Source organism: Tupaia chinensis, unplaced genomic scaffold (assembly GCF_000334495.1).
Source record: "Tupaia chinensis unplaced genomic scaffold, TupChi_1.0 Scaffold000270_1, whole genome shotgun sequence".
In the NCBI taxonomy this organism is placed as follows: domain Eukaryota; kingdom Metazoa; phylum Chordata; class Mammalia; order Scandentia; family Tupaiidae; genus Tupaia; species Tupaia belangeri.
Genome location: NW_006159750.1, coordinates 5,121,521 through 5,132,893, shown reverse-complemented (window position 1 = coordinate 5,132,893; position 11,373 = coordinate 5,121,521). Strand labels below are relative to the sequence as shown.

General features: G+C 46.6%; 1 protein-coding gene and 1 long non-coding RNA gene across 4 annotated transcripts in view; one reads left to right on the top strand and one right to left on the bottom strand.

Annotated features, from left to right (window-relative positions):
• The window catches only part of SARS1 (seryl-tRNA synthetase 1), a 26,305-nt gene extending 23,070 nt beyond the window's left edge, over positions 1-3,235 (bottom strand). For both annotated transcript variants that reach the window (XM_006149517.2, XM_006149518.2), the window contains exon 1: positions 3,100-3,235. In XM_006149517.2, the coding sequence (XP_006149579.1) occupies positions 3,100-3,235 (136 nt within the window). The remainder of the gene's footprint in view (positions 1-3,099) is intronic.
• The window catches only part of LOC114007977 (uncharacterized), a 22,148-nt gene continuing 13,654 nt past the window's right edge, over positions 2,880-11,373 (top strand). The window contains exons 1-3 of one of the 2 annotated variants that reach the window (XR_003549544.1): positions 2,880-3,035; positions 4,937-4,981; positions 5,161-5,549. This is a non-coding gene — a long non-coding RNA (uncharacterized LOC114007977). Of the gene's footprint in view, positions 3,036-4,936; positions 4,982-5,160; positions 5,550-11,373 lie in introns of those variants that run through there. The other variant, XR_003549545.1, reaches the window with a different exon arrangement.

Here is an 11,373-nt window from a genome sequence, read left to right as displayed (position 1 = left end):
AAAAAAAAAAAAAAAAAAAGGCTCTCCAAATGCCATCAAGCTTATGAAAAGATGCTCAATACATTCGGTCATTGGGAAAATACAAATTAGAGCCATGAGACCATACTATATCCACTAGAATGGCTAAAATGAAAAACAATGCCTCTGCCAAGTACTGGCAACAATGTAAAACAGTTGGAACTCAGAAATTGCCCTTGGGAATATCAATAATTACAACCACTTTTGAAAACTCCATGACAATATCTACTAAATCTGAACATAAGCCCACCCTATGAAATCCAAATTCTCCTTCTAGGTATATACCCAAGAGAAGCAAGTGTTTATATCTATCAGGAGACATATATAAATGTACATATGTTCTAACCATAAAAAATAAGCATTAATATTTAAGATGATGGATATGTTATAGAGATAGCTTGATTGAATTATTCTGTATTATATTAATAAACCATAATATTACTCGGTATCCCCAAAATACATACTTATAATTTGCCAACTTAAAATTTAAAAATCATTGGGGGACCAGCAGATGGCAGAATGGTATGTCACTGGACTCCTGTGTAGTCGACAGCAGTTTGAGTTCCAGACCCGCTGGCTTGAAACTCACCCCAGGCATGTGTGCATGTGTACCCAAAATCCTGAGAGGAGAATGAAGAAGGAATTGCAGCATGGCCATCTCCCCAGGGGATGATTTTCTTGCTTCCTGTTCCTCTGTCTCATGCATGCACCCTATAGCAAAAATCTCTCTTAAAAAAACTTTTTTTTTTTTAAATTTTAAAAAAGAATGTGAGGTTGAGACCAGCAGATGGCATAATGGCTACATCGCTGGACTCCCATGTAGCGACCACAGTTCAAATCCCAGACTCAGTGGCTTAAACTCATGCCGGGTGTGTGCATGTGCGTGCCCAAGATCCCAAGAGGAGAATGGAGGAGAAGGGATTGTGGCGTGGCCATACCCCTCGGGGGGTGGGGTGGTGGTGGTGGTGATATCTCACTTTCTGTTTCTCTGTCTCTTTGTAGTGAGCACTCACGTCTCAGAAAAAAAAAAAAGTGAAGTTTATACATGTGAGCAGTGCCTTCGCACTGTGCATCCATAAAATTGGCTCTTGGCTGCAGACCTACTGCAACAGACAAAGTGAATCACATGGAAAAGTGGAATTATATTAAAATATGAGCTTAGGGACCAGACAATGGTGCAGCCATAATAATGCAATTCTCCATGAGGTTGATGTACACATCAGAGGGCTCCAAGGAATCTGTGACCTGTGACCTCCCTCAATGCACTGGGCACATGTGCCCATGAACCAGGTCTGGCTGAGGCTGGAGGTGATCACAGTGTGAGGACCCTGTTAGGAGTACTTCTATTTCTCTCATGAAAGAAAGGAATAAATAAACATAAAAAAGAAAAAAGAGTTTCTTTTGGTGCAAAATCTTGAAATCCATGCATAGCTTTTTCATAATACACATCTTTCATAAACTTTTTGAAGACTTCTCATACATATGCATTAATATATAATCAGACACTGTATATATGTATAGTCTAGGTACTGGGATATATGAATGAATAAAACTCAATCCTCGCCCCTGAAAAACTTATCCCATAACTACTGGTCAGATAACAGATATTGCCGAATATCAATAATTACAACCACTTTTGAAAACTCCATGACAATATCTACTCTAAATCTGAACATATGCCCACCCTATGAAATCCAAATTCTACTTCTAGGTATATACCCAAGAGAAGCAAGTGTTTAAATCTATCAAGAGAAATATATAAATGTATATATATTCTAATCATAAAAAATAAGCATTATTATTTAAGGTGATGGATATGTTATAGAGAAAAAACTTTCTGTAGATGTGTACATAATACGCTAGTTTATGTACACATAAGGCAACTCAGGCAGCTGGCTAGTGACTGGTACTCCTGACTTCTAATTCAGTAGAATAGTGCTCAATCTAGTTTTATCCTAAACAAGAAAGTGGCAAAATTCAATTTCTATGCAACTCAAAACTTCAAATTCAAGCATGGAAACTCACAAACACACTATATTAGAGTGCCTGAGTCACAGAACCAGCAGACTCACCCTTTTAAACCTATTTCCTGAGATGTTATATATATCTTTTGGCACCCAAGACTCTCATAACTTAGAAAAATCTATTTCTCTCATAGAAATCTATCACACTCTTGGACCACGACTGCACTGTGCAGCCATAAACCTGGCTCTTAGTTGGTTGCAGACCTATTGCATCAGGCAAAGTGAATCACGTGTTTGACAGCATCCAGCCAGTGACCAGTCCAGTTAATCTAGGCAGAGACTGACAGGCTAAGAGTTCTATAACCATGAAAGACGTATTTAGCTTTATTAAGTTGCCGGGATCAGTTCCAGGTTCGAGCTCAACTCTGCCAATGTCTTTCCCAGAAAACGTACACAAATCACAATTAAACAGTCTCTAATTTCAAGCTTTTTCCTGCCTCACGGCACTACTCCCCTCATGCCTGATCTACCACAGGAAAGATTTTCCTGATTCTTAAAGGTATGCCCAAAGGTGAGCGAGATGTGCTTTCCAAAAGCTCAGGGGTTAGCCAGGAGTGGCCTCCCCAGACTCAAAGCTTCCGACTGGCGGGAAGTCCTCCTATCATGCCACAGATGTCAGTCTCAGAAAGGAGTCTCTGAGCGTATCAAAACAGAAGGAGACAACTCTGGCCTTACTGAGGATGAGAAAGAGATCGGGAGCCACCACAGGCAAGCAGGCATTCAGAAAGGGGAACCCGCAAACCTCCCTCCCTGGCTCTCCTCTGGCTACCCAAAGGGCAGGTAGGCTTGACAGCTCTCGGTGCGCATGCGCCATGCTCCTTCCCGGCAGCACGAGTCCAGATCCCCGCTGAGCACGGGCGGAAGGGACCTCGCACCGCCGGGCCGGAGGGCTGGGGGACACTCCCGGACTGTGCTTTTGAGAATAGGGAACGCCTCGGAGCCACTGCAGCCTGAGACGAGGTGACGAGGTGTGGCAGCGTGGCCTCAGGACCGGTGAGCAGATTCGAGATGAAATGGGTTTAGGATCAGGGGATGCCCCCTGCGTCCCGGTACCTACATCGTCGCCACTCGCTGTCTGCCTTCACCAGCTGGTCCACTAGTCCCGGGTCCTTGAAGCGCTTCTCTTGGGTCTCTCGGATGAGGGCTGGGTCCCCTCCTTTATCCACCCGAAACAAATCCAGATCCAGCACCATCTTCCTTCTTTCTGGGCCAACACTTGTGAAAGTAAGGATGGGGTTGCGGCAGCTAGCCTGTGACCGACGCACTGCGCAGGCGCGCTGACCCGCCCTTCCTGCGGCGGGAGTGCGCGGGCGCCCTCTCTCGGCCGGAAGCGGCTTCCTCGGAGGCGGGGCCGCGGGTGGAAGTGAGGGCTTCTGCCTCTCGAGCGGTCTTGCTGGCTCTCCCCCGGCTCAGTGAGGGCTCTGGTCCTCGGGTAACTGCGGGTCCCCGGTTTCCTCCTCACGTTGAGGGCCGTATCTCGGGCTAGGCAAATCTTCCCCCTGGCACCTGGCGTGGAAAGAAGCTGGCGCCTCACACAGATGCCTGTTTTCCTCTCACGAGTTCGGTTTTTTCCTCCGGCACCTCTTCCCTGAACCACTGCTCTCTTGTCCATCTTAATACAAGACTCTGGCTCCATATTTTAGCCCCCGTCACCTCCCATCATGACTTCTGCTCGCCCGTCTTAGAACTGGTGTCTTTGGTGTGCTTTTGCTTTTGACAGCCTACACCCATGACTCGAGTAAAGCTTGACGAGCTTCTGATGGCTGACGCATGGAGGTGCTGGGCCCAGGGCGAGCCGGGATCGGGCAGGGAAGCCTTGCTGCCCCGCCACACCAACACCTCGCCCTACGCATCTCCTCATCTGGCTGTTCATCTCTGTCCTTCGTGACACATTGAAAACCAGAAAACCTAAGTGTTTCCTTGCATTCTGTCTGTGAGCCCAGCCCAGCAAATTGATGGACCCTACCGAAGGCTAGTGGGAGTCTCTATTTGTTGCTGGTGGTCAGAAACATAAATGACAACTGACCGCTTGTGATTGGCACCAGAAGCAGGAGTGAGGATGAGTCTTATGGAACTGAGCTGTCTCCAGGTCCGCAGGTTCAGAACTGACATGGAGGATGCGTGGTGTCCACAGGAGAACTGCTTGTGTGAGGACATACCCCACACATCTGGTCACAGAAGTGTTGTGTTGCATGTATGAATACGAGGAAAACTTGTTTTTTTTCTCTTATACCACCCGTGCTTCCCCACAAGCCTCTACCAAGCCAGCTCTGATGTAGGTCAGGGCTGCTGACAGGGACGGCACTCACAAGCAGAGACCCCAAGGGAGGCTTAGGAAGGGGGTGGTCTGTGCTTTCCCGCTTGGATCAGCTCTCTGGGGTGTTAGATTTAAACTCAGTCAGAAGGAAGGGTAGGGGTCTCTGAGGAAGACTCTCCCCAGGGTGCTGGGCTGGGTTCCATAAAACCTTCTGGGGTAAGGTCTGTGGTGGGGATTGCCTGCTTCCATGGCAGTGAAGGCGCTGAAAGGGCTACTCAGGGGAACCAGCAGTTAGTGTAATGGCTATGTCGCTGGACTCCCACGTAGTCGACCGCAGCTCAAGTCCCGGACCCGGTGACTTAAAACTCACGCCGGGCGCGAGTGCGTGCGTGCCCAAGATCCCTAGAGGAGAATGGAGGAGAAGGGATTGCGGCATGACCATCCCTCCTGGGGGGTGATTTCTCGCTTTCTGTCTCTATGTCTCTTTCTGTCTGTCTGGCGAGCGCATGCACCCTAATCTCTCTCTCAAAAAAAAAAAAAAAAGGGCTACTCAGGACCTCCCAGATGTCTTAAGCATGTTAATGGGAGGGGCACATTCAAAGCACCCCACATACCTCAGACATTTTCTTCTTTTTAGGGACTCCCCTTGGATATTTGTCTCTTGGGCTCTGCTGGAGGAAAGGTAAGGTCTCCAGGCAACCTTGAATACCTTGCCAGGGCTGGGAAGAAACCCCAAAGGGTCAAACCTCATCTGACCAGTCTGGTGGGAGGGGACATGCCCTGGTGGGGAATTCCTTGTAAGGAAGGGAGATTTTCATCTGAAAGGAGGGAAGGAAGGGAGACTGCTTGATGTCACTGCAGATGGCTGACTCACTCAAAGATAATTGAACAACCCAGATGTGAAAGACTACCTGGCTGCTATCTCAGGACCACCTTACTCACCCCACCCGGAATTCTCCTTACTTTGAAAGTCCCTAGCAGGGGCCAGCAAGTGGTGTGGTGGTTGAGGCACAGGATTCTCACGTGGCTGGCTGACCTCTGTTCAAGTGGCTTGAAAAATCACACTGGGTGCATGCATGCCCCAAATCCCACAAGGTGAATGGGGAGAAAGGGAAGGGATTGTGGTGTGACCATCCCCCAAATCATACTGGGTACATGTGAGCTCCAAATCTGCAAGGTGAACGGGGGGAAAGGGAAGGGACTGTGGTGTGGCCATCCCCCAGATCATGCTGGGTGCATGTGAGCTCCAAATCCACAAGGTGAATGGGGGGAAAGGGAAGGGACTGTGGTGTGGCCACAGTCTCAGGGTGGGGGGGGTGATCTCTCACTTTTTCCTCTCTGGTGACCATACCCTACAGAGAAAACCTAAAAAAAAAAAACCAGTCTCTAGCCCCCACCCTTCAAGGCTGATGCAACTGCATGGGTCACTTTCCTCCTTTTAGAAAGTGAAAGTGAACAAGCCTTTTTCAATCCACTTGCTCTCTTAAATCTGTGAATTCTTCCATAGTCTGAGACATAGATCACCCTAAGAGGCACTACCAAAGTGTGTTGTCTGCTGAGGTTTAAGGACAGTGACAGGTGGGGCTGGAAGGTGGTACAGCTGCAGACTGAACACTGCAAGGCCGACCCCCCACGAGAGGGTACCAGGTTCATGTCTGGAGGTCAGCGTGAATACGAAGGGCATGTGTGTGCCCATACCTGAGGATGGCTGAGGCTGGGCGTAGATTATGGCATCAGGACTCTGTTGGGGGTTCTCTCTCGTTCCCTCTCCCTCTCTCTCGTTCATGGAGGAAATGAACAAATAAGTTTAAACAAAAATAAACAATGAGCCTGCAGATGGCATAGTGATTATGTCACTGAACTCTCACATGGCAGACCACAGTTCAAGTCCTGGACCTGGTGGCTTGAAACATGCAGGACGGGTGTGCATGCCCAAGATTCTAGGAGAATGGAGGAGAAGGGGTTGTCTTGTGGCCATCCCCCTAGTGGGAGAGTTCTCACTTTCCCTCTCACTGTCTCTGTCCCTTCCCCCTTGCTACCCACAAGGGCACAAACCCTAAGGCAAAAGCCTCTTAAACAAATAAACAAACAAACAATGATAGAAACTCTAGGGGTGGAAGTTCACTGGACAAAACCTTTAAGAAGGTCATCCAATGTAATTTAAGGTATATTGTCAAAATTCTAATTTCTCCAAATTTCTTTAGGAATTTTCACAATTAATCTTTCTTATTAGTTTACAGATATTTCCCTTTAAAATGTCCATGTTACCAGGGCCAGCAGGTGGCATGATGTTTAAGGTGCCGAGTTCCCACGTGGTGTATAAGGTGCTGGGTCCTGGATCACACTGGGTGTGTGTACATGCGTGCCTACAATCCCAGGAGGAGAATAGAGGAGAAGGGATTGAGGCATGGCCATCCCCCCCCAGGGGGCTGATTTCTTGCTTTCCCCTCTCTCTCTGGTGAGAGCATATACCCCATGGCAAAAAAAAAAAATTTTTAATTTTAAAGTTCATGGGAACCAGCAGTTAGTGTAATGGCTATGTCACTGGACTCCCATGTAGTTGACCGCGGTTCGCATCCTGGACCCGGTGGCTTAAAACTCACGCCGGGCGCGTGTGCGTGCGTGCCCAAGATCCCGAGAGGAGAATGTTGGAGAAGGTTCGTGCCCAAGATCCCGAGAGGAGAATTTTGGAGAAGGTTCTGCGGCGTGACCATCCCCTGTGGGGGGTGATTTCTCGCTTTCTGTCTCTATGTCTCTTTCTATCTGTCTGGCGAGTGCACATGCCCTATAGTGAAAACCTCGCCAAAAAAAAAATTTTTTTTTAAAGTTCATGTTACCTCATAAGTATAAAAAAATTAACATAATAGGATATTCCTTCTGGAAAAAGAAATGTAGTACAGTGTAAAGTTATATGTGATTCAATGTAATATAAGCAAGATTATAAAATAAATAAATTTTTAAAAATTAACATAATATCATACTTCATTCCTCAGGTTAGAATCATGAGATTTTTAGAGTTCGAGAAAAACTTTAGCTATCTGGCAGCTTAATAATTCCCAATTTTCGTCACCTTGTTCCCTATACTTGGAAATATTTTTGTCTAATAAACATGATTTTTTAAAAATGGTAATTAATTTTCTTTTTTTTTTTTTTTTACAAATCATCTATTTTTATGGCTGCCATTTTTATTAGGTTGTCAGAAAAGTCATGACATTTTTCTTTGTTTTTCTATGCAAAGATGCGTTATGACTTTTCTGACAACCGAATATATGAGGAAACTGAGCAATGGACAAGACGTGGACCTAAGTGCGTGCCTAAGAAGATGAAGACAGCCTAGTGCTTGGGCTTGCCCCTTTCTTAGCATTCCCTACTAGAAAACAGGGCCGTGGGGAACTTGACTAGAATAAGCGGCTTTTTCTTACAGGACAGGAACCAGTGTGTGTTTACTTTCCCACAGGACCCAGTGCAGTGCCTTACTCCTGGTAGTAGGTGATTACATACTCATGTGAACTGCAGGGAACTGGCTGAGGATGGAAGCTTGTTGCAGGCTCAGGGAGCAGAATCCTGGGTGCCCTGGGCAGCTGTGGGGCAACCAGGAAGAATGAGCACCTGACAGGAAGGAGCAAGAAAAGAAGGGAGCAGGGCACCCAGCTGAACTGACTTACTCCAGTTTTACCAGTTAAGAGCTAGCTGATGGGGAGGGCTCCCTGAGACTGCACCTTAGCACCTTTCTGGTGCTCTTTGAATATGAGGCTTGGAGTAGGATTTCTCTGTGTTTGACAAGCAAGTCCGATCCCGTCTCCCCCTGCTAGAAGTCCTCATTGGCTTCCTGTTGCCCTCGGGAGAGTGTCCAAACATGGCCTGTAGAGCCCTTCATGATTTGCACCCTGTCAACTTCCCTAATATAGTCTCTCTCTAGGCGTTCTCCCTACCCCCCTCCTTACCAATCTACCTGGGGCTCCCTTTCCTTGCCTCTGACCCTTCCCCTGTGCATGTTCCTTCTACCTTGAACACCACTCCCCTTCTCTGTTCCTCCTAACTGGCTAATTCCTCCTTCCTGTAGGAAGCTTGCTCAGACAGCCTCTTTGCTACTCCTCCAGACTGGTTAGGAGCGCTTCTGGTTTCCCACCGTAAGTTGTATTTACTATACTGTTCCAGGAGAAACTGAAAACCCAACTCCCAGCTCCAGGCTGTCCTCTCCCTTCTACCACAGACACGGAGTAACAACCAAAGTTGATGTTGCCGTCCTTGAGCAACTGAGGAGAAACCAATGGGTCAGGGAAGGCTTCCAGGGACTCTGATCCGGCCTTTCCCCCTGGGAGAACTGGGGGGAGCTGTCAGTTCTCCCACCACACTGAGTCATTTAGGGAATCATATTTTATGTGGGATTGTTAACTTCGGCCCTAAATTGAATTCAGTTTATATTCCAAATTCTCCTTGAATAGCTCTTAAATTACCCACAAATCTTGTATGGACAGTCCCCACCTTATGATGGTTCACTTACTTCAACTTTACGAGGGTGCAAAAGTGATACATATTCAGCAGAAGACTGTATTTAGAATTTTCATCTTTTCCTTGGGCTAGTAATATGCAGTATAATATTCTCTCCTGATAGTGGGCTTTGTGTTAGATGATCCTGCCCAACTCCAGGCTAATGTTAGTATTTTCAGCACATTTCAGGTGGGCTCGGCCAAGTTAGGATGTTCAGTAAGCCAAGTGTACCAAAGGTGTTTCGACTTATGATGTGTCCAACTTATGCTGGTCATGTTAGGACACAAGCCCATTGCAAGTCGAGGAGCATCTCTGTTGCAACCCTTTGTGTTTTTTTGTTTGTTTGTTTGGTTTTTTTTTTTTTTTTGGATAGATTTTCGCTACAGGGCCCATGCACTCGCCAGACAGACAGACAGAGACAGAGAGACAGAAAGCGAGAAATCACCCCCCGGGGGGATGGCCATGCCGCAATCCCTTCTCCTCCATTCTCCTCTCGGGATCTTGGGCACACACGCACGTGCGCCTGGCGTGAGTTTTAAGCCACCGGGTCTGGGACACAAACTGCGGTCGACTACATGGGAGTCCAGCAACATAGCCATTATGCTAACTGCTGGTCCCACAACCCTATGTGGTTTTTCCATCTCCTCCATAGTCATTGTCACTCTGTGGGTCTCAATTGATTGTCTTCTTCAAGGTCAGACCAAGACATGAAGAATCTTCTTGACTGGTCTTCTGACACTGTGTTTCACTTCTTGTCAAGGATTGGAAAACCCTTAATGATTCACACACCTCCCTACCCCTTAGTCTCAAGCTTGGTTGTCCTTCACTTGTTTGTTGCATTGGTATGTGGTTGAGTTCATGACAACTAACAGCAGTAATCCATGTAATTTTCTTTTCCACTGTTATATCCACAGCGGGTGAGTCAGAGAAGGTTGGCAGTAGGGTGACTTTGAAGGCTGGTGGGATCTGTCAGGTGAAAAGGAAGGGCAGACAGAGGTGGTGGGAAGAGCCAAGGCAGGGGGCAGGAGAGAGCTGACTGAAGAGCAGCCAAAAGCTTTGTGTGGTTAGAGTGTAAGCAGTATGGGGAGTGGGCTGCGGGTGGAGCGGGGAGAGGCTGTTAGAGACCTCATGAGCCACATTGCTGAGTCTGTTGGACATGTGATTTCTTCTCTATTGAGGTGGGACTAGTACCTGCCTCTAGGGCTGTTCTGAGAACTAAGAGAGGCAATGCCATAAAACCACTTAGCTAGAGTTTGACACATAAAGATGCCAAATTAATGTGAGTTTCCATTCCCATTTTCCTTTATTGATTTTAGATTTTATCCTATAAGCATGGGTGATATTCAGAATATTTGGACCCTCCATTGGCCTGTTTCCAGGAACTGGAGGAGTCATAATGAAGAAGAGGAGTAGAAGGGCTGAGTCTGGGCCAGGTACTTGACAGAATGGACAAGACCTGTGAAATGAAATACAAAATGTTGAACAGCCCTTTGGGGAAAATAGACCTATCTGGTCGTGAGCAGGGTCTGCATGAGATAAGGTTCCTGGACAAGAAGACTGGTAAAGCTGATTACAGGGCCAGCTGGTAGCAAGATGGATAAGGTGCTGGGTCCCACATGGTCAACACCGTGCTTTGAGTCCTGGATCCAGCAGCCTGAAAAACATGCTGAGAATGTGTATATGCATGCCCCAAATCCCAAGAGGAGTATGGAAGAGAAGGGACTGTATGTGAGTATGGTGTGGCTGTCCCCTCTGGGGATGATTTCTCACTTTCTCTCTCATACTCTCTCTCTCTCTGATAAGTACATACACTCTATGGCAAAAAAGTCCAGTTGTACGTTTGATTCAGAGTACTTTGGCTTTGTAGATAAGTTTACAATGCCAATGAATTTTCATTAATTTTGAGAACATTTATATTTCTGATACTTTTCTGTAATAGAGCTCTTGGCTCTCTTTCCACCATGGAGAAATATTTATGATTTACTGAAAACCCTCACATGTTATAAGTTGCTTAACCATAGGGCCAGCAGGTGGTATGATGGTTAAGGCACTGGCCTACCATGTAGGCAACTGGGGTTTGAGTCCCAGACCTGGTAGCTTGTTTTCTCACTTCTCCTGTCTCTCTGTCTCTCTTTAGTGGGTACACACACCCTATATCAGAATTTTTAAATAACAATAAATAATTCTTAAAGTTGCTTAACTTTTCACAATTCACTTTGACTATAATACTGCCAAAATGTACCCAGACTACAAAATTATGTCTGTAATGTCTTGGGAATCAGATTTTTGAAGTGGAAACCCCTTTTATAAAGATAATAACAGGAGGGACCAGCAGTTAGTGTAATGGCTATGTCGCTGGACTCCCATGTAGTCAACCGTGGTTCGAGTTCCGGACCCGGTGGCTTGGTGTGTGTGCGTGTGTGCCCAAGATCCCAAGAGGAGAATGGAGGAGAAGGGATTGTGGTGTGGCCATCCCCTCTGGAGGTTGATTTCTCGCTTTCTGTCTCTGTCTCTCTCTGTCTTCCAGGCAAGCGCATGTGCCCTATAACAAAAATCTCTCTCAAAAAAAAAAAAGAAAAAAAG